The 22,628-nt window shown below is 45.4% G+C and overlaps 1 protein-coding gene across 3 annotated transcripts in view; it reads right to left on the reverse strand.

Annotated features, from left to right (window-relative positions):
* The window catches only part of DYNC2I1 (dynein 2 intermediate chain 1), a 510,705-nt gene that overhangs the window by 121,566 nt on the left and 366,511 nt on the right, over positions 1 to 22,628 (reverse strand). For all 3 annotated transcript variants that reach the window (XM_085631946.1, XM_085631948.1, XM_085631947.1), the window contains 3 exons: positions 16,806 to 16,935; positions 14,753 to 14,925; positions 2,828 to 2,990 (listed from right to left, as the gene is read on the reverse strand). In XM_085631946.1, the coding sequence (XP_085488072.1) occupies positions 2,828 to 2,990; positions 14,753 to 14,925; positions 16,806 to 16,935 (466 nt within the window). The remainder of the gene's footprint in view (positions 1 to 2,827; positions 2,991 to 14,752; positions 14,926 to 16,805; positions 16,936 to 22,628) is intronic.

The raw sequence follows: 22,628 nt of genomic DNA on the forward strand, positions 1-22,628 counted from the left end.
TCGCAAGCCCTCATAGGGATCCTCGGCGCCAGCGCAGGCGCTCGTATCGCAGCCTCACCCTATCTCAAAACCGACGCACTGCTTCACCCGTGTGACACATCTTTCAAGCGGACCCTCGCAGTGGTTCGCAAACCAGGATTTTTTCGCAGCAGGAGAAACATGGTCCCTGTAGCTGGCCCACGTTCCATTGAGGCTGGCCTGAGCTTGTGACTTTGTCCAGGTCCAGCGTGATCTGATAGCCACAGTTGGAGCTTCATGCTTTTTGGAGCTATTTTCACAAAAACCTTTAAAATTGACTATCTCTGGTTCTACTAATTGTGACTTTTGTCGTTTTGGTCTTGTTTTATTTATTAAAATTAATCTATTTTTCTAACTTGGTGTGGGTTCCTTTTTGAGTGGTGTCTTCACTTCATTACTGTTTGAAGTGCTGCACAAATACTTTACATTGCCTCTAAGTTAAACCTGATGGCTCTGTGCCAAGCACCCAGACGGTTGAGCACCGGTTATTTTGGGGTTGGCTTATGCCTCACCCTAACGAGGATTGTAGTTGCTGCTTGACCAGGGCTCACACTCCGGTAAACCAACAACCCAATTTCTCACAACAAACAAATTAGAAATCAAGCAGTTGGCCTTTAAAAGAGTTTTGTGGGTTTTTACAATAGGGTGCTCAGGAAGAGCTTCGCGAGCAGCCTGGATTGCTTTTCTTTTTACTGCAATGACATAATTGCAGTAAAAGTAAAAGTAAAACGAGCTGATGGGCTCATTTTACTTTAACTGAATCAGTGGTCGGGGGCATATCTCAACCCCCAAAGCACTGATTCTCACAGGAGAGGCATTGTTGTAAAGGGGAGAATCTACCCTTTCAAAAGTTACCCCTGCCCAGTGGATTCCTGCTTGGAGATCGCCACAGGAGGGCAATCCCCAAGCATTGATCCACCCACTAGCCACCAGGTAAAGGGGGAGTGGCCCCTTGGGCAAGGGCTTGTGCTCCCACTTGTCAAATTTAATATTTTAGTCCTTGTAACTACCCCCCAGGGGGCAGATGGGTCACTTCCCCCACTCTGACCCCCTCCCAGGGGGGCCGAAAGCCCAACAGACACAATTTTTCTAAAAATTGTTTAGTAATACAGGGACGGGCATCCAGAATCCGCAGGAATCCACAAAAGTCCTAACACCCAGCATTGCATCACTTGTGCCAATAAAAATGCTGCACCACTTGCCTAGTGCCAACAACAGGAACGGATCAAACCAAACTCAATAGGATTCACAATTTTGTGGATTCCTGAAGTTTCCATCATAGAAATGTAAGTAAAATGTGTGATTTCAGGCACAGTTTGAGGTTTGCATGGCATTGTGGGTATAAAAACCTCATGGGATCCTCACACAGAATACCTCCCTGCACTTCCCTATTTGTCTAGTAAAAAATGTGAGGGTTTGCTAAGTTTCCCGAGGTGCTGCCTGAGTTAGGGGCCCAAAATCCACACCTACCCATGTTGCAAAAAATGGATAGCGAGTAAAATGTTTTCCAATGTACCAGTCTACAAATGGGGCATTTCAACAACAACAAAAATTGTCTCTGGAGGAAGAAACAATGGGCAAGAAAGGTGTGCTTACTGAGTCCCATAATCCCAGTAGCTTTGCACATATATTAGAAAGTGTGCACTCATTACAATTCAAGTCCTAGCCTATTAATGAGTGGAAGCTGATTCCTTGTTTTGAGAGCTACTTATCTCTACTGCCCACGTCAATTACTTATAGCGTGTTCATTAAATTCCCTATATTACAGCAGCAGTTCCTGCTAGTGCAGGGTATTGGGAAGGCAAGCCTCTGAGGAGTACAGGTGAGTGCGCTCTCTGGGACATTCGGACATTAAGACCTCGACACACTTTGTACACTCCCGCACCTTGGTGGGTCAGCTTAGGAAGACTTGGATGAAGTGTCTCTTTCTGGCTGAAATATCTGGTCTGACAGTGTGCAGCCCTTTTATTGGATTTCTGCCATTGTATGATGCTGTTTGCTTTTTACCTAATTTTAGTTGATGATCTCAGCAGTGCCATCATTTTTAATACATGAATTAAAACATGAGTGGAACAAATTTATATAGCGTGTGGCTTTCTTGAACATCTTGTACGGATCCAGCCATCAAAATGAATGAGACAAGGAACATTTCCTAACTTCAGAGGCCTCTGTTCAAATACAGTATTGGACACTTCATCTGAAATCCTCTTGTGCTATCTATTTTTGGGGGGTCTGGAGACAAAGTGCCTCATAACGAGTGCCCTGGTGCCGGCCTTGTTAAGTCGGCCTCTGCCAATAATGTTGCATCACTAGCTCCAGGGGGAAAGGTTAAGTGAGACGTTGAGTGACCCCTCATAATGAGGTATTTCTGGGGGTATGGAGCGGAGTCACAGTAATGCTGATCCTGATTCCCATGTTTATTTCTCATTACTCTTTGTTATTTCACCCAGACAATCAGTTGCTATAAGCACCCAAAGCCTCCTTGTGAAATGCACAGGCTCTGTGGATTTAAAGCAAATAATGTAATTCGCCCCCTCTGGATTACCGAAGCACTTGTAACTGACCAATAAGTGTTATACATTCATCTTTTGGTGAAAAGTTAATGCCATTTACAAAAGGTAAAACATCTACAGTAAGCACAATTACATTTTAAAATCACAAATTATAAAAGCAAAATGTATACAATGTTGTATTAGATTTTAGAGATTAGATAAAAAATGTACTAAATCCACAAGCTTCATTATATTACCAACCACAACACTTGAAAAGTGAAAATATAACAATGTTGTTATTAGATTAACATGCTAACCTGTTGAAAACGTTGCAGATCTAAATACCCAATTACAGTCACCAATCATCATAGAATGATGCATGTTAGAGTCTTCTCTGAGATCCCACACCACTACTGAGCCATCCGTTGTTCCTGCAAATACGAGTGTTGCTTTGCCAGGACTAAAACAGCAACATTTGACCTAAAATGTTTCAAAAAGAAAACTATTTAACATCAAACTGATAAGACGCATGTGTCTTTTGACTTATTTAATAAGTTATCGATCTAAAAAGTTGAAAACGATTGAGAGTACTAATCTATTCAATGAATTAGGTATCTAATACATTGTATGGTTCATTAATTACTTTTCGGAACTGCATAATACACATATGCTTTGTACCTAATTTATTTGGTAAAAAGGTTCTTTAAAATACATTGTTTTGGTGGATTGGTTTCCCTTTCCAAAAGGTTTCTTAAAAGGAGAACTCTTGCATCCTCTTGGCAAATCAGGAAGTCTTTGAAATATTCCTAGAGTCTACTTTCAGAAATCTCTCTGAAACAATGGTGTTTTGGTCAGTTTCATAGAGAAACTGTCCTGTAAGATACACTACTTGGCTCATTGTTTTCTTTTCTTCAGTGCTGGGATAAATATTTCGAAAGCACCACCGGGATGTTGAGGTTGTCTCTTTTGCAGCAAACACTTCAAGGTAGGAATGTATGCCCTTCCTGTCTTGGGGCCGGATTTAGAGTTTAGCATTATATTCTACGGCACTTGTAATAAAGCAGACAGAATATCCATTACTTTTGTGATGCAGTATCCAGAACTCCAGACTCTAAATCAAGCCTTCTAAAAAATATTTTTATTAGATTTTACATGTGACATATACATTTCCAGTATCACATGGATGATCTATGCAACCACTGAGGCAGAGTTAAAAATATCTGTTCCAACAATACAGGTGTTCAAATGACCATAACTACATTATGTGCTACGAATTGATCCTGCCTAAACCCGAATTTTCACATAATCTCCAGAAATATATTAGGCTTGCCCTAGTCATATGTATCCCTCAGGGTGTGCACCCCTGCCTCATTCCATGGTCTCCTATTGTGTGTCACAGCAATACCTTCAGGTCTGGCAATACCAAATGCAGCAGATGTGAGGAAGTAGGGCAGTGGCTACCCTTTCAGTTGCACATGCCTATGCCAGCAAAACTTCACTACTTTAGCCAGTCTATTAAGCTTGGACAGCGCCCGTAAAAAAAGCCAGCAACCACTCAAGGATTGATATATGGCCCAAAAGGTTTTCCAGCCCACCTTTTCTAGGCTATCCTCTCCGCCCAACCACCCCATTGGCCACTGAAGCTGTGCCACTGCATAATACCATTCATGATTAGGAGCAGCCAGACCAATGCCCAATAACAGCATCTGCCTCTTATACAAGGTGATTCTCTTCCTACCCCGCCCAAAATAAGATATGAAAGCAAGGCGTACAGTTCACTAAATAATGACTTCTTGAGTATCACAAGCAGTACTGAAAACAAGTACAGAGCCAAGCCAGCATCTTAGCTATCGCCACCCGGCCCATTGGGGACAGTGGGAGAGTACACCGGAAAGATAAAGACTGGCGCGGCGCCATGAGCACTCTACCCAAGTTGCCATGTAATGAATCCTCTTCCGCAAGATAGAAATTGAACTACAGAATTTGAAAAGTGCCATCTCTCCATTCACACTTGGAGGGAGGCAACCACAGCTGCAGACTGGTTGTGCCCTATTTGTGTGGGATGAGTTTGCCAAGTATACTAAGACCATATTCATTTGACTTGCGCATAAGCACCAGTAGGGATTCCAGGGGCCTACAGCGATACACAAGGGCATCATCTGTATATACCAATATTATGTGCAAATTACCTTTTGCTCTAAAACCCTATTCTGGATCCCTTTGACACAACCTATATGCCAGAGACTCCATCGACAGAGGTAAAATAATGGGGTAGGGGGAAACCCTGTCTAGTGCCTCTTTGATGCTGAAGCACTCAGAAATAGTCTGTCCAGTCCTCCCGTTCGCAAGAGGTCCATATACAGTAATCATATCAAGCCCGGATACTCCGGTTTTAGCCCTATCTTGCCAAGCACCAACTCTAAATCAGGCCATTAACCTTTACCTGCCCCTCCTCCTTTCAGCTCAACCCTTACATGTGGATATAGCAGAACTTGCTAAAACCGAAAACAGACAGAACGGGGAATATGATTGTTGGATCTGGGACTTAGGGCATAATTACGATCTTAGCCGACAGGGTTACTCCATTGCAAACATGAGGGCTAGCCCATCTGCCAAGTTAAAATTCCAATATATTCTATGGAATTTGTAACACGGCAGATGGGATATCCATCACGTTTGTGACGGAGTATCCCAAATGCAAAGATCACAATCAGGCCTACTCAAGATCTATCACTAAAAGGGAGCTTTCCATTAAAGTTTCAGCGATACAGAAATGAGTAACAAGGTTTAGATGCAGTCTAAACATGAGAATTAGTTTAAAGAAAAATATTTTGCCTAAAAAAAAACCAGTTATCTTCTTCAAAATGTTTTGTATATATACTGTTTACAAAGCCTGAAAAACAAACCTCCCTAATGAACCATCCTCCTCCTAAGCAGAAAGAGAAAGGTAGGACTGCCATACATTCATGTCAACCTTCAAGTATAAGAAGAAGAAGCAGAATACTAACATCATAATCAGAAATACTCATATAATGTCTGTTGGCCAAGAAATTCATGTTACATCAGTTGTAGAGCAATTTACCTTCTTACATTAGGATAGGATTGCTCTTAGAAAGCACTTGAATATTTTATAAAATCAGTTTCTGATTTTCAAGCAAAATAGACAACTGTTTTATGTTATATTTTTTCACATCCTTGTGCTCCTGGGCATCTAAATAGACTATGCACACTATTTGTGCTAAAAGAACATTTGGAAATTTAGTGCAACAGAATGTCCCCTACATGGTACACATGTATGTCCCCCTGGCCTGAGGGCCCGTCTATGTATGCATCTGGTATCCTGGTTTTTATTTTGGCCCTGGCGTCACTCTAATCTAAGTGAGTGTGCAGAGGACTAGTCCTGTCCCAAAAAATACACGGTCCAGGACCTGGCCTGTGACTTGGAGAGGTGCACAAAGCATATTCTCATAATGTACACAGGATTACAGTATTACAGTACATGTAGCGCCACCATACCATGCTTTGAGACTGATGTGTTGACCAGACCTTTTTATCTGTATTACAGAGAGAGTGGCCTAGAGGCCCATCTTATGTAAAGTTCTGCTTTTATGTGAATACCCAGAACCTTGTGTGGACATCCTATGTGTATGTAGAGTGAGGGTACATGTGCAGTGTGCATATAGCACATCTGTAGTAGTTTGACCCTGTGTGAATAAGTCTGAGTGCCGAAGCCAGTGGATTACACTGTGGATGCCCCTGGTTTGACATGGTGCAGGATGGAGTATGAGAACAGCTTCCATGTGCAGTGGAATTGTATTTTGTGCATTCCTATGGCTGGAGTGTGGAGATACAGATACTGAAGTGAGGAGGAGGAGATGAGAGGGTTATATACAGAAATGTCATGATGGCTATGCTACCAAGGAGCTGCTGATTAGTTCTTCAAGAGTCCTGCCACTTGGTTGATGGTAGCGCTGAGGCATAGGACTGCAGTTTCTGTTGTGCGAGGTGAGGAAGTTTCTAAGTCAGATCTGTCCTTTTATCTATCCTGATTACTTCTTCAGAGAGGCTGAGGACAGCCCGATGCAGAAACCTCACACTTAATTGTGCATATGTAGTCGGTGCTGCAGTTCGTAGACGGCCCCAGAGCTCACTGCTGTGAGGAGCATCATTTCACAAAAAGTCAGTGTCTGCAGAGCAGCAAGAGAAAAGCACTAAAAAATACAGTAATCCAAACCAGTTTTGAAGTTTGAGACAGTAAATCCACATCCTCTTTCTAGAAAATGTGTATATGAGTCAGACCCAGGGGGCGTGACTAACCACCAATCATGGAGGTCGCATTGTGAGTGAGCTCCGCACCCGGACCACAGAAATCCTGATTAAATCGCACCCGATCAGCTGCCCTTGCGGGGACCCTGCAGGGGGGCTCTGAACTGACTGGCTGTGCTTTTGCCGCCGAAGCCAGACTGGTCAGATTGCTTGGTGAGGGGAACTGTGAGGGCTATGGAGGCCGCGTGGGCCGAGGCCCGATCTGAGAGAACTGTGAGCAGAGGGCTGCGACTATCACATGCCAGCAGAGCAGCGTTGAACACCGCAACACTGGAGGTTCCCCCCTACAGTCGCTTGCAGCTGTACACACTAGCGACTGACTGGTGCGGACCCTCGGGGGTGAGGTGAGGCTGCGAGCGGCGACTGTCCGGGGCCAGTGCTGCGGGACGTACGCCACAGATCCCACCAGCGGCCTGACTCTCGCTGGGCGGGTGGCACCTCGCCAAGGCCTGCCTGCTGCCCTGATTGAGTGCCCCGTAACTGGAGAAAAGAGCGTGCCTGGACGCCGTGGGGGCCGTGACGCCTGCTGCGGGTGGGGAGAGCGGTATCCAGAGGTGCCCACCTACCCAATACTGGCAGCTGCACCATGGGGCGTTGATTGGGGCTCCCGGCTGCGCACTCCGCGATTGTCTGCTGGAGGCTGCGTGGAGCTGGCCTGTCTGGGCTGGTACAGTAGACGGCGGCGGCCCGGACTCTGTCCTGCTGGGCGGGACCGGCTGGCCGGCCCTGCGGTTTGGCCTCTTCCCCCTCAACTACGCCACTGGTACGCCCTTTGTCCCCGGCTGGTGCTCGCTGCGAGCTGTCACTGGTGGTTGGAGGGGGCCCGCTCTGGACTGCTGAAGAATCGGGACAGAACTGTGGAGAACACCCACACAAGGTGAGAAGCGGAAGAGCGCTGCAGGGGCGGAGACACCATATACATATGACAGCGGACCTGTTTGACCTCAGTGGAGATCCTGCCATATCGGATGCCCCGTGGCATGCTGGGGCGCCTAGTGACGTGTGCCCCGTGTGCAGCGGTGTGGGGCTGTGGCTGACTGTGAGTGGGCATGAACCTGGCGGGATCGGAGTACGCCGGTGGTGGTATTGATGCGGTCATTGGAGGGGCACACCGGAACGGCTAGACTCTACAGCGTTGGGCAGCTAGATGACGTGAAGCCCATTGAGCTCTGCCCGTTTGCTTGGGTCCCTGCGCGCTTTGAGTCTCCACCTGGGGACGCCGCGACGCTGCTGGAGAGAGGGGGATCTGCACTGAGACCCATTACCGCTGGGTTGGACCTAGCCATACCACCTGACACACTTGCAAGTGCTGGTCAGTTACTGCAGGGACCGCGAGGGGTTCCCTCCACTCACACCGGTGGGGCTGCGGCCGGGCCTGCCCCCACCGCCGCCGCAAGCAACGCGTCACCTGCAGTGGACGGGCGCTGCCCCCATCGCCGATCCTGCCCGGGCCTCTCCCACTGGGCCTGGACGAGCTGGCGCGGGGTCGCCGCTGGCGCCACAACTTAGTGCACATTGAGATCCTACCAATCGGACTGCGCAAGACCACTCTAGAGAATGGGGCGACCCAAAGGCAAGACACCAGACACTAACACCATGGATAACCACCCCACAGAGGACAAGGACTCCTCCACACAACTGCCGAACAGTATCCCGCCTACAAATGTGGAGTCTACACCAGATAAATTGGATCTCATTCTAAAGGAAGTGCGGGACTCACGTAAGTCCATCGAGCAACAAATCGGATCCCTGACAACAGGGTTTATCCTTCTAAAGGCTGATCACGCTAAACGTGCTGCCACCGTTAAGGACAATACCCTTGCACTAGCGGAAATATTACCACAGCACAAAGATCATGGGGAACAAATTGCACAACTTCAACAACAAGTAACTGGGCTCCAGGACAGAGTGGACGATGCAGAAGGGAGAGCCCGACACAATAACATCCGAGTCATAGGCCTGTCAGAACGATGCAAGGGGCCACAGGCCACCAAATTTACGGAACAATGGTTCAGGGAACATGTGGCACCAGAGGGCCTCTCAGATTTTCTCTGTATAGAAAGAGCGCACAGAATACCTACCGGCAGACCGGTGGCGGGGGCCCAGCCCCGTCCCCTGATCGTAAAAATCTTGAATTACAGAGACAGGGATGTGCTGCTACAGAAGGCAAGGGAGCTGTCCCAAATCCAGTACTAAAATCAGCGTGTCTTGTTATACCCAGATTACACCATACTGGTACAACGTAAACGTTCCGTATACCAGGACGCAAAGAAAAAACTCAGGGCACTGAGCATCAAGTATGCACTACTATTCCCAGCCAGATTGAAAGTTATCCACGACCAAAAACTGCAGTTTTTTGAACCCCTGAGGAGGTGAAAGAATGGCTCGAAATCATGTTCCCTCCATCGGGGTCCGGACCTTCTTCACAAAGCGTCATGGGATCTCCGAAACCTAAGCGGAGCCGGCGGAGCCGGCGGTCCCGGCACCATGCGCATGGCACCAGATCCCAGACTAAGAACCCAACAATGGAGCAGGCCCAGCAGGGTCGTACGGAGGCACTGGCAGCTGCAAGGATGTTCCAGGAAAGAGCCCAACACATCTCATCGGACTCTTCTGAGGACAAAACAGTTCACTCAGACTCAGAGAATAGCATGGCATTATTTAGTTCTATCACGCCTCAAACTGCGGAAGGCTTCCTAGGATAATGCTCAGTCCGTAGTGAGATGTCACGAACTCTAGATAGGTTGTGCTGTAATTTTATATTGCTGTATCCACAGCGCGTAATCCTTACCGATGTCCCGATTTTGCTATGATCAATGATATGTTTGGTCCGGGCTGTGTTGAGCTTGCACTGTGTTCTCACCTCACTAGTTAGCCTACCAACATGCACCCCCCCCTAAGGCGAATGCAACGAATACACTGTTAAATGTTAGTACCTTTGTTTACATGGTTTGGACCAGCTCAGTTTTACTGCTGGACCGAGTATTGCATGTTATAGTTCAAGAGTTCTTAATAGTCTGGCCCACCCACGAAACTACCCACACGCCACCGGCCCTCTCCTATTCGACAGGGACACGGTTCTGTTATGGCTCACACGCAGAAGCAGGATAGCTACAACATAATCACCTGGAATGTGCGGGGCCTGACATAAAAGGCATAGAATCCATGCACAGTTAAATAGGAGACATGCACATATAGTTTTCCTATAGGAATCTCACCTCACCGCAGCAGAGTCAGTCAAATTACGCAAGAAATGGAGAGGGCAGGTTTACACCATTTTATACTCCGCTTTTATACTCCGCTTTCGCCCGAGGTGCAACCATTGCGACCATTTGGATCAGGAATGGGGTCCCCTTCAAAATGCTGGAGCAACGCGTGGACCCTCTAGGGAGATATATTCTGGTGAGAGGCACTAGGGCACTATCGACACATTTCTTATGAGCCTCAATCCGATACTAACGAACTGGGCGGCATACCCAAGGATACTAGGCAGGGACTACAATACAGTAATGGATGTAAGTCAGGAAAGATCACATCCCCCCTACAAGGTGCTGGTACGGTACGGCAGGCTGAGGCACTATGCAACTGGGCGGAAAGCTGGTCACTGGGGGATGCCTGGCGATTGAGGAACCCAAACAGTAGAGAATACTCCTTCTTTTCGCACCCACACCAGCTACATACCAGAATAGATAGGATTCTTTGCACTGCTCACACCACCACTCAGATAACGCATGCTACATACCTTGGCAAGACATTCTCAAACCACAATCCCTTGGAGATCACCATGCCTGGGGCAGAATACACACCCCAGTCCCTACCTGGAAATTGTGGCCTCAAATGCTTGAGGACTCGGTCTTCCGTAGTGCACTCTGAGCTGGAATTATCAATTGCTTCGCAGAAAACACTGACACCGCATCCACACCGCTGGTGGAGTGGGACGCTTTTAAGACGGTAATCAGGGGGATAGCCATTAGCACCACAGCAGGGGCTAGGCATGAAACGCACAACCACCTCAAGGATGTTGAAAACTCCTTGAACGAATTGTAACAGGCAGCTGCAGTAGATCCTACTAAGAGTACCCTCTTACAGGAAACCCGTATAAAACATGCAAAACTTCTAGAAACGGTGAGGCAAATTGATTATACTGCATACAGACACACAAAATATGCTGAAGCTGACAAGGCTGCCCCACTTTTGGCATGCATACTGAGGTACGACCCCCCACACACCCCAGTACATGAGGTAATTATGATGGGCGGGGTCACTGTGGACACACAGCGAGAAATCAATGAAGCCTTCTGAAAATACTACCAAACACTTTATCAATCGCCCCCATGGATGGGGGAAGACTCACTACACACATTTCTAGCTGACCTACCGTTCACCTAACTAAACAAAACAGCACAGGACGATCTCTCTGGCCCCATCACCCAGGCAGAAATCAAGGAGGCCATCCGAGACCTCCCCGGAATAAAGCCCCTGGTCTTGATGGCCTACCGGCTGAATTCTTTGCTACATTTTCAGATGCCCTAGTGCCGCTGTTAGAGCGTTTATACAAATCTGCAATAGACACAGGAACGTTGCCTCACACCAGACTGAAGGCTCTAGTAGTGTCCCTTCCCAAACCCGGGGCGCTTGGCGACTGACATCTCGGGATACAGGGCTCTGTCCCTGCTCACAACTGAGTATAAAATACTAAGTAGAGTCCTCTCACACCGTTTACTCCCGTATTTGCATAAACTAATCCACCCAGACCAATGCGGCTTTGTACCTGCGCGATGCACCTCGCTCAATATTAGGACATTATACCACGTCATGGAATCGACCCCACCGGACAGCCACAATGCAGGATGTCTTACCACGGACCTGCGGCAAGCATTTGATACTCTTCAATGGGACTGCATGCTGCAGGTACTTGGACAATTTGGCATACCCCCAGATTATCTGTAATGGGTTCAATCATTATACTCTGCCCCCACTGCGAGGGCTCGCACCGGTAGACACATCTTGTGCGAATATAGGATTGGTAGGGGCACCCGACAGGGTTGCCCCTTATCTCCTTTACTATTTGTACTAGCTTTAGAACCTCTAGCCCTCAAGTTACGGTTGTCTGCAGAACAGAAAGGCATACGCCTGGGTAACAGAACGCATGTAATGTCTGCTTATGCAGACGACATCATACTATATGCGAACAATCTACTCACAGACATCACACCGATGCCGGAAATTTTTGTTCAATTTGCACAACTTTCAGGACTCACCATAAACGAGTCTAAGTCGCACGCCTTTTTTTTCCACCCCGGGGAACGTCCAGAGGCGATTACGTTCGGGCAGTTATCCCTGTCGGTTGCCTCACACACGTTTAAATATCTCAGTGAAAAAACATTGGGCCCCACACAGGGCAGCACCTGCCCAGCACGAGCTAGTGCACATGACCTACCTCACTAAATGGTTATATAAAAGCATTAAAGCACACACTGGAATCCCCCTGACGGACTTACGCGATAAATGGTCCATGGATCTTGACAAAGAGCTCACTGACAAGGAATGGGATAGGATTATAGAATACCCCCAAAAAATCCTGCGGAACGCCAAATTCAAATTCCTCCAATACATGGTGTTACACAGGGCATATCTCAACCCACATCGTTTACAACACATGTTCCCGGCTACGCAACACCACTGCCCCAGATGTAAATTAGAGGAAGCGGATCTGATGCGCATGCTATGGCTATGCCCGGTGATTGCTGAATACTGGTCAGAAGTGCTCGCTAGAGTCAACTCGGCGATGGCCCTCCCTGTGCCTAGTACCGCAAGTAGCTGTCTGCTAGGTCTGACCCGGCGTTCCAAACCTCAGAAAGTACAGCTGCGCTCTGTTGATCTGGCCCTCTTGATGGCCAAACGCTCCATCAGCATGCAGTGGAAGTCAGCCAAGCCCCCACTGCTCCACACATGGCATGGGGAGGTAGTGCGGTGGGGTGGGGCAGAAAGCGCAGCAATTAGACGTGAAGAAGCCCGCAGTCTGCGTAAGAATGTAATCTCCATGGACTGGGATGTTATTCTGGAAGCTTTCAAGGCACTTGCACCGGCACCAGTCCCTGTAGTGATCGATCAGCAGGAGCCCCTTTAAACCCAGGCCCCCCAGCGCATACAATATAGCCCCGCGCACAGCCTGGTCATTTAATTATATTCAAAGTTCATAATCAGAACTCACTCCATTCAGAGACAGAGGGAGCATCAGGGGGAGCGTGTCGTCCAGAGGGAGTGACGGGTAGGGCCAGATAAGTTGGGGGTAGGGGAGGGGGGGGGGGGTTTAGTTTATTTGCTCCACTCCAATTATTCTCTTCCTCAGTTCTTCATGTGTTTCTACATTATCATTTACATAGTCAATTTGATGATTGTGGATAAAATGTTGTTTAACAGAACTGATCGACAGGATTGCATACTGTTGTACGAAATACATTATGTTCGGACGTGGAACCAAAAATGGCCTTCATGTACCCGGCTGCTTTGAGAAGCCTGAGAACTCTATGTCAAATGTATGGTTCTCTAATGGATATAAACTGTTAAACATAGAACGTAATAAAATGTGTTTTAAAAAAAAATTAGTCAGTCCCAAACCACCCCACTTTGGTCTAGTTCAAAGTCGTTCACACCCAAAGAAGGGGTGATCTGCAGAATATTCAAAAGACTGCTGTGTGGTCATGGCTAGTGTCAGCCTGAAGGCCAGTTTCCCAGGGATGAGAGGACATCACCTGAAGACTACACGTTCTGCTAGAAGAGCTAAGGATCTTCCTGTCTGCTGAGAGAGAGAAGCCTGCTTGGCCCTGCATGAAAAAACGAATGTCCTGGAGAAGTACAGCTTGTTCCTATTCAGATGCACACCAAGAGAAAGATGTCTGCCTGAGAGCGAAGCCAGGACTGACACATGCTGAAAGAGTTGCCTAGCCTCTCAGTGGTTCCTGGAAGGAAACTCAAAAAGTGTACAGTCAGCTCTGCAAATGAGGATTTGTCTGCCTCACCGGTCAGACAGTACCGCCAGGAGCCAAGCCCACACCTCCACAATAAACCCAGTGATCAACACTAGACTTGTCGAGGTGGCTGCATGTGAAGAAGCGCTCAGCTCTGTGGTGGTTTAAAAGGAACTGCCTTCGATTACCACAAGCCTCCGTCTCTGGTGGAAACCAAGCTGCTGAGTCTGCGCTAGTCGACTGCATTGGACACAGAGACTAACTCCCTACCAAATACACCTCTAGGGGTAAGAATTCATACAATGTGTGAACTGATTGTGCATATGAAATGTTGGGCACCAGAATCTGCACCAAAGCCATACTCATTGTTGTACCATAGTTTTTTTTTTGGGTGGTGTAAAGGGGCGGGGGGGACTTATCAAGGGTCACCTGGGAGGAAGATAGCAAATAGGGAAATCAGCGGTGAAGCACCTCCAGTGAGAACTGGGACTACTATCACTTGACATGTGAAGTATTTCATACTGCTGTGAGACTAAAAAGTACTTTCTTTTCTAAACAGACAAGCACTGAGCTGGACATTGAAGTTATTGTGTCAGTTGGTTCATTGTTGAGTTATAAGTTTGTGTCTCCCATTGCCTCCCTGAGAAGCCTATGACTGCTTGCCCTCACTAACCTGATAGTCAAGTGCAGAAACAGTTGAGCTTAACTCAGTTGACAGAGACATAGTATGACAGACCGCATGACACTACAGGCAAACAACCCAAATCATCAAGGTTGGGACTCAGTAGCCCTGCAATAGGGTCTGACACTTTCACAGTACTTGAATAACCTTTAGTCATACTTATACTTGTACTTAATTTACACTTAACGGAAATCTGCAATTTTAAAATACTAATATATGAAAAAAATCTACAGTCACCAAAAGAACAAATTTGAAAACAATACCTCTGATTCACAAACTAAAAGCTTGAGTGGTGTTGATGGCTCCCAGATATTCCATACACAGATGATGTATTTGTAATCCAGTCTAACAGCACCTGGATTTGCAGGCAACCCATGTACTGATATCAATATATGCCTTTGAACTTGAGAAAAGTGTAAGCAACATACTTTTCGATCTAATAGAAAATAAAAATACAATTATTATTTATGAATTTTTATCCTAAAAAAATAAACACAATTTCTAACCATTTTGATACAGATGCTATTCATCCACAAGAGATTCAAACTAGAAATACAATACCCTTCATTAATAAACATACTGAAATCTAAGGGCCTAATTAAGAGTGTGACGATCCACGGACCACCAAACTAGTGATGGGGCGGCGATGGCGGTCTTCCAACTGCCCTATTACAATTTGGGTGGTCAGACCGCCATTGACCCGCCGCAGTCGCCAAGTAACCGCCGTTCCCTGGCGGTGTTGCGGAAGTCTGGAGGCAGCAATATGCTTGGCAGGACCACTGCAGTCCTGCCAAGCATATTACAAGTTTCCTCTCCGCCACAGTTTTCATGGTGGTTCCTCCTCCATGAAAACTGTGGTGGAGAAGAAAGAAAGGGGGTTCTGTAGGGCCCCAGTGTGCCTCTGCGCCATGAGGTGCATGCAGGGGGCCAAAACATGTTCCTGCACTGCATGGACTTAACAATCCATGTGGTGCAGGAACTGTTTTTGGCGTTCCCAATGCGGTGCCCATTTTTAGGGCACCGCCATGGGAAGGTAAAAAAAAAGCCCACCAGCCAAGAGAATCACTCATAATCTGGCGGGCGACCCGACCATAGGTTAGGCAGAGCGGCGAAGAGACGGACCACCAAACTCGTAATCAGGCCCTAAGTGTTTTGACAAAAAGCAGAAGGTAAAACCAGTGTTTGGCATCTGAGAGACATCTTCCAAAAGTGGTGAATGTCCTTGTACTCCCAATTTAGTGTCTTAAGGAACGCTAAGCACTCTATGTACGGCAGACTTGATATCTGCTGCTTTCTGGCAAATGTCTCACATCCTTTAAATTCTATATAAGACCATAAATAATATTTTGAATAATTATTAATTAAAACCCCCTAAAACAAATGTCAGAACACAATCACAGTATTTGACCTATCATGTCATCAGGAATGTATCTTTCAATAATTGCTAACATTTAAACATTATATATCTTTTTCCCAAAAAATACTATCATTTCACCAATAATTTATCTTTCAATAAACGTTAACATTTAAACATTATGGCCCTGATTACGATGTCATTCGGACCGACATCGCTGCGGATGGGGAACCGACAGCCCTCAGGTCAGTGGTTCCGACACCGCAATTTGGAAGCGACCGCACATAGTGCGGTCTCAAACTTAAATTTTTCAATGGGAGCTTGTGCATCTGGCCAAAACCGCCCGCAGCACAAGCTCCTATGAAAATATTAAGTTTTTACAGATCCCTGCACCGTGTGGCAGGCACTTCCTAGTGCCTGCCACATGGTGCAGGAGGTGCGGTGCTCCCCTAGGGCCACATGTGGAGGGCCAGTGGGGAAGGGGGCCCTGGTAGGACCCCCCAAAGACACTTTATGACAGTAGTCCCATGTTGGAAAGTCCAACATGGAACTGCTGTCGGAAAGTGCCATCATAATCCCAATGGAGGAAATGCCATCCTCAAGGGATTATGAGGCCTTTGCGACTGGCCGACGGGCTCCTTGCACTTGTCGGAACCAAGTCGGATTTCCCAGCTGGCTTAAACTCGAACCACCATCATTGGAATACGTCGGTCGGAGTTTAAACCTAAAATGTCGGTCAGAGGCTTTCCGACCGACATTGTAATTAGGCCCTATATATTTTCCCCAAAAGGAATACTATAATTTAGGAAAAATTCTTATTTTGGGGTCACAGCCATTAAGACCATTCACAAAAAGAATAACATGGCCAGGAAACAAAATATGTAATTTTAATCAAATCTGATCTTAAAATCCATGTGTTCTTAAATTGTTAATTATCAAGGCAGGAAGAAAAGTCGGTTTACCATGCAAGAATGGCAGGTTCGTGTTTAACTGAAAGCAACCATCGCTAATATAAAGACTAGCTTCTTGAGATCGAAGTTTCCAACTTGATTGTTTCTCAGCTTGATTTTCTTCCAGCAACACAGCAACCACCTTTAAAAAGTAGGATTACAATATTTATGAAAAAATATATAATGAGTATACGCTCAAGCACTAAAGTAAACATACATAATTTTATATCATATGTGTTTTAGATTTGTTTAAGGGAAATGATGAATACCCAAATGCACACAAATAACATTAATAATAAAACATAATATGAATCAAACAAAAAAATGTACATGTAGAGTTTTAGAGTCATACGTAATGCTGACGTTTCAAAGGGGCAAATGGTTTGAGCAGTTATCAAGTTTGATATCTAAGAGCTTAAGCTGCTCAGTGGGATTTCTAAATACTCAATAATTCCTGCATTAAAAGGAATAAATGAGGCTTCTATTTTTCCTGATTTGGCTCTGCAGAGGTGTTTACCTAAATTACCCACGTCAAAGCCATATTCCAGATTTCATGATGAGTTTTTGCATTTTATGAACTCTCTGGTGTCTTCTACAATTACTAGCTCTATTCATCACTACCAATTAAGGGAAAGATTATATATCATCCAAACGGTAAAATAAACAAGGCTGGAATTTTGACAAAGAATCAGGAAAGGATTTCCTTAGAAATTCCAAACCATCAACCACTTAGACTGGATAGGAAATTAATCCAAATCAGCATCATTCTAGAAAGGCAATCAAATTTGCAAGAAGATCCCTTCAACCCAAGAGCAACCCAACAAGCATTTTATGCTGAACCGTAACATAAAGTAGACCAAGGAAACCTTACAATTTTACGTTTTGCTGATATTATTTACTACTGCGTAATCCCCCTCCAACTACAGCTGAAATGACTCCATATATAAGTGCAAATCTGCATCTATATATACCAAGTTGTGAAAACCTGGTATTGGAGTTCAGCAAAATGATCTACATGTGTGGAGATTCGTCTTTTGAGATGCTGATCTGCTGGTTTGGCTCTGCGAATTCTTCACAGAAAAATAAATATGTGCTTGCACCTGGAAATTCACAGATAGATAGATGTGTCCCCAGTACGACTCCCTCTTTGTCTTGCTTCATTGAATCGTTTACTTTAGTTGAAAATGTGTGTTTGCACACACGTCCAAAAACTGGGTTGGTCCTATATGAAATTAGACACACGAGTCATTGTTAAGGACTACCGAAGTCTTTACCTTCATTAACACAGGTCATGGGGACCCGCATTCCTAAGTCATACTATAGAAGGCCAGGCAAATGAAGACCAACTGTGGTGGTGAATTTTGAGGAGCCTGTGGTACACCAAATGACATTTTGAGGGACATTGCTACATTGTGAGGGACACCTCATTTCCCGATCAGACGAGGGCTTGTAGAATGTGTGTATGGTCTTCTAAATGAGAGACCTAAAGCTCTCTGCCATGTTTTTGATTACTTTGCCCAGCATAGTACATGGATCTGCTGGCCTACATGTATCAACATCTATAGTTGATGGCAACTTTGCCCCTTTAAATAGGGCTGTACGCAAACTGATGGTTAGAGGCAGCTAACTATATTTCAAGGCATAGGCCAATTTACCTGTACAGTCAATTTGCCAGTACACCAGGTGGGGAAGCAGACTGTAAGACCTCCCCTGTAAACTCTTTGCAGTCTCCAATAACTGGGGTCTTTACTATCCCACTTTCTTCGATGGAGATGGAGTGACAGTGATTAAGTGTGTGGGTGTGTGTTTGTGTGTGTTGAATGGTATTCAGTGATGATAGGTCAGCAATTTGCCATTCAATATGACATTACACTAGTTCTCTCCAGCTAGGTACTCGTGGATTGTGGGAAGCTCACTTCCTCCAGACAAGCAATACTGCTTTAGTTGGTTAGTAATTTTACTTGTCCTTGAAGTGAGAGGTCTATTCCTTTCTATGAAGTACATCAACCCAACCTCTTCTTCTAGGCAGGTGAAGGTAGCTGGCCTTTCAGAGTTCTAGTCAAATTCCTGGCCTTGAGGGAAATTGTGAAAGGCCCAGTGCTATTTGTGATGGGATTCTGGAATAATGCCTTATGCTCCCCAAAATCGAGACAAAGTACAACTGTTCAGATGCATAGGGGTCACATGTATCTTATTCTGTGGGCAAAGACAGGAAGCTTACACTTTTATCAAATTTCAGTCTCTCCTTCAAATATTGAAGATAGCATATTCTCAGGCTTCCAGTAAGGCAGGGAAGGGGCTGAATTCAACTGGCAGGCTATCGATTGACAATATGAAATTAAACTACCTCAACCAAACTCTCTTGGTTGTTGGGCAAGGCCCAGTACAAAACAAAGACAATGGAGAAGATCATGTACAGTTATAGAGCAGACAATATGTGGCATGATGTGGAGCTATACTGCTCCAGTATATCAGTCACCAATAGGGTGGGGTCACTCAGGCAATACCATACAGACAGCCATAAACAGACTTGCGTCAACCAGATGGACAAAGGTAACCAAAAGGGCAAGAACCATTTTGTACAGAGATTTACTGCGTGTTTCCCATAGCCCGAAATTAAGGTTTGCAGCCAACTATGAATCTGGGAATTCTTATGTTCTAGTGGCAAACAGTCGTAAATATAGAGCACCTGAAGTGGACCCACATAGCAATTAATCAATCCATTGGCCGAATATTGTAGGAGTCCAAAAGGCATAGGATACAGCCTTTACAGCCACATAAGTCCCTGAATCTATTAACTTTGTCCCTGTATCAATAAATACCATTTCAATAAAGAATTTTAGTTTTAAACAGTAGGTACTCTAAATACTCGTCAGGTCTTGTTTTTGTGGTGGACAGAAGTCTTTTGGAAACCTATCTGTAGAACTGATTTGAGCAAGGTTAGTCTTCCAATTAAATGCAGATAGCTATGACACTCCAACACTATACCTTCATTGCACCCACTTCTGTTTCATCAGGCACCTAAGAATATTGCCTTTGACTGCTGAAGACTGAGCAGCTGAAAGGTGAGTTTTCTTGAATCTTTCAATATAGATACATACAACCTACAAATCCTGGTTGAAAGTTAAAAATGTGATACAACCTTCAGTGAAAAACCTAAAGTGAGAACCTTGAACTAAGAAATTGGGTTGCTTTTATGAGAAATCCAAAAGTAAGAATGGAAGAAAGTGAAAGACAAGAGTAAAGAAACACTAATTAACTTTCTTATTTTCCCCTAAGTGATAAATTTAGCTGCCAACTGAGAGACGTAAACCATGGTGCTACCCTAATCTAACCCTAAACTTCAAACTATTCCTTACCCTAAGCCTAGCTTAGTGGATTTTAATATTTCTTTTCCCAAACCCTAAATATGTACCTACCCCTAATTCAATTCTTAACCCTTTCACACACTTTTCCTTTACACTATCTCTATGCTTAACCCTATTCTAAAACTCAATTCTAACCCTAAAACTAGCCTACTACTACTCTACATCTATCTAAATGATTTTTCCTTACCCTATTACCAATTCTAACTCTACCCTTAAATCGCTCCTATCCAATATCTATTACTTTGAACTTTTTTTCACTATTTATTTTTTTTACTATGTATTTTCTCACTTTATGCTTTCCCACTTGTTAAATCTCACTTTTGCCTTTTCATTCCCATGTTTAACCTACAATGGTTCTTACTTTCGTTTGGTTGCAGAAAGGTCTTGCAAAATTATTTGAAGCATAAACATCAAAGAGCTGGATGCAAAAATCATCTTGCCCACTGTAAATATCTGTGAGATTCACCATGGTGAGGCATGATTGGGAACACACTTGAGAAGGTACCTTTTTTACTCGGAGTGCTCCATTGAAAAATATACAAATTTATAGCAAAAGTAGGAAAATCATCAATAAAAAAATCATGGCATACTTTGAAATATAGATAATCATGTAACATATTTTACAGGCACAACATCTCTTATGCATGTCAATTTACTGCATAAAAACAACACAACAGTGCTTCTCTAACAAACGGTCTTGATTCATATATAGCCTCTCTATTCTAGCCAAACCCAAGAAAATCAATTGCAATCCAGAGAGAGTTGATCTTGAAGTTCTTCAATTGTAGTTCAATAAGTCAATGTCTGGTTGCAACATCAGGTCTACAGAGCAGAATTAAGTGCATCACACAATCAATACCACAAGTTCACAGTTACAGCCTTTGCATAGGCTTCCTTTGTATTTGTTCTACCCACAGTGGTGTGTTATGCCTTAAATACCGAAGGTTTTAATGCCTCTCTGGAGAACTAATGTGGTCCAAATACAGAGACATCCCAAATAGGGTCATCCACATGTTATACAAAGACAATAAAGACATTTTAGATCCCTAATCTCCATTTTAAATTAGGCCTCAGATTCTTGTCTGTATATTTCAAGGTTTTGATTAAACCTTTAGTTAGTCCTTGCCCGCAACACTTTGGGGCACCCTAGCCCCCCCCCAAAACTGAGAATGAGTGTTTAAGCAAAGTATACCGTGTTAACTAAGCATGGTTTGCCATTTTAAAGCTATATTATGTAAATTAATATTAACTTAGTACACTGTACCTTAACTAGGCCCATATTGGGGACTAACTCAATCTTTAACTGCAGGAATTCTAACCCTAACTCGACCTGAAGGGCTATGATTGGTAATTTACTAGTGGACTCCAAGATTGTGCCAGAAATGTCTTCAATAACACTTCCAAGCGGAAACGCACGATCACCAGCCTCTCCTACACAAGAGCGAAGTTAGGGAACCGAGTTTCACTACTGGTGTTCTGACACCAATTTGAGGGCTTGTACCTGACGTGGAACATCCGTCTCCTTCCCGCACCTCTGATTTCCTGGCTGGTTCCTGCCTCCCGCCGCCGCAACTCCTTCCATCGCGGCCGCGGAGTGGAGGTGGGGACTTCACATCCCAGGATCCCTAGCGGCCGGAAAGCCGCCCACGCTGTTTCTGCGCACTGAGGCGCATTTAAACGGATTACACCACCGGCAGAGCGGGCGTTCTGACACCAATTTGAGGGCTTGTACCTGACGTGGAACATCCAGTCTCCTTCCCGCACCTCTGATTTCCTGGCTGGTTCCTGCCTCCTGCCTCCCGCCGCCGCAACTACTTCCATCGCGGCCGCGGAGTGGAGGTGGGGACTTCACATCCCAGGATCCCTAGCGGCCGGAAAGCCGCCCACGCTGTTTCTGCGCACTGAGGCGCATTTAAACGGATCACACCCCCCGCGTCGCGGGACGCGCGCGGGCGAAGCCCGGGCAAAGGGCGGGCCGTCTGTGGCCGTCAGGGGCAGACAGAGGCTGGGCTGGGCCACCCCCCTTTCCGCCAGCAAACAAGGACATCGTGAAGCTAAGGTACGTCACACTCCAGTGACCGGACTTCGTACACCCACCAGCTTCTCACGGACTGGTTGCGACCATTCCCTAGTTTATGTTACCCTGTTACCAACATTATAGTGCAGGACTGATTAATTTGTATATATTGTGATCTTTGTCCGGTTAAGCATGGAACAACGCAAATGCGCTGTGGGCACGTTAGATGCCTATCTATTGAGAGCAGAATGCCTACTTGACCAGGAAATACAATCCACCGAAAGGAGGCTCTCGCTAGACCCAACAAACAGAGTACCCAGACCCCCTGACGTTCCTAGTGTCTCCCCAATGAGTAATTCACCCACCTTGTTATTTACTCCTGACTCTCCAGTCTCTACCCCCTTAAAATCCCTGGAGTGTATAGAGGCAGTGCCAAAACCCACTCCTTTA

This window comes from Triturus cristatus, chromosome 10 (assembly GCF_964204655.1).
Source record: "Triturus cristatus chromosome 10, aTriCri1.1, whole genome shotgun sequence".
NCBI classification, from domain to species: Eukaryota; Metazoa; Chordata; class Amphibia; order Caudata; family Salamandridae; genus Triturus; species Triturus cristatus.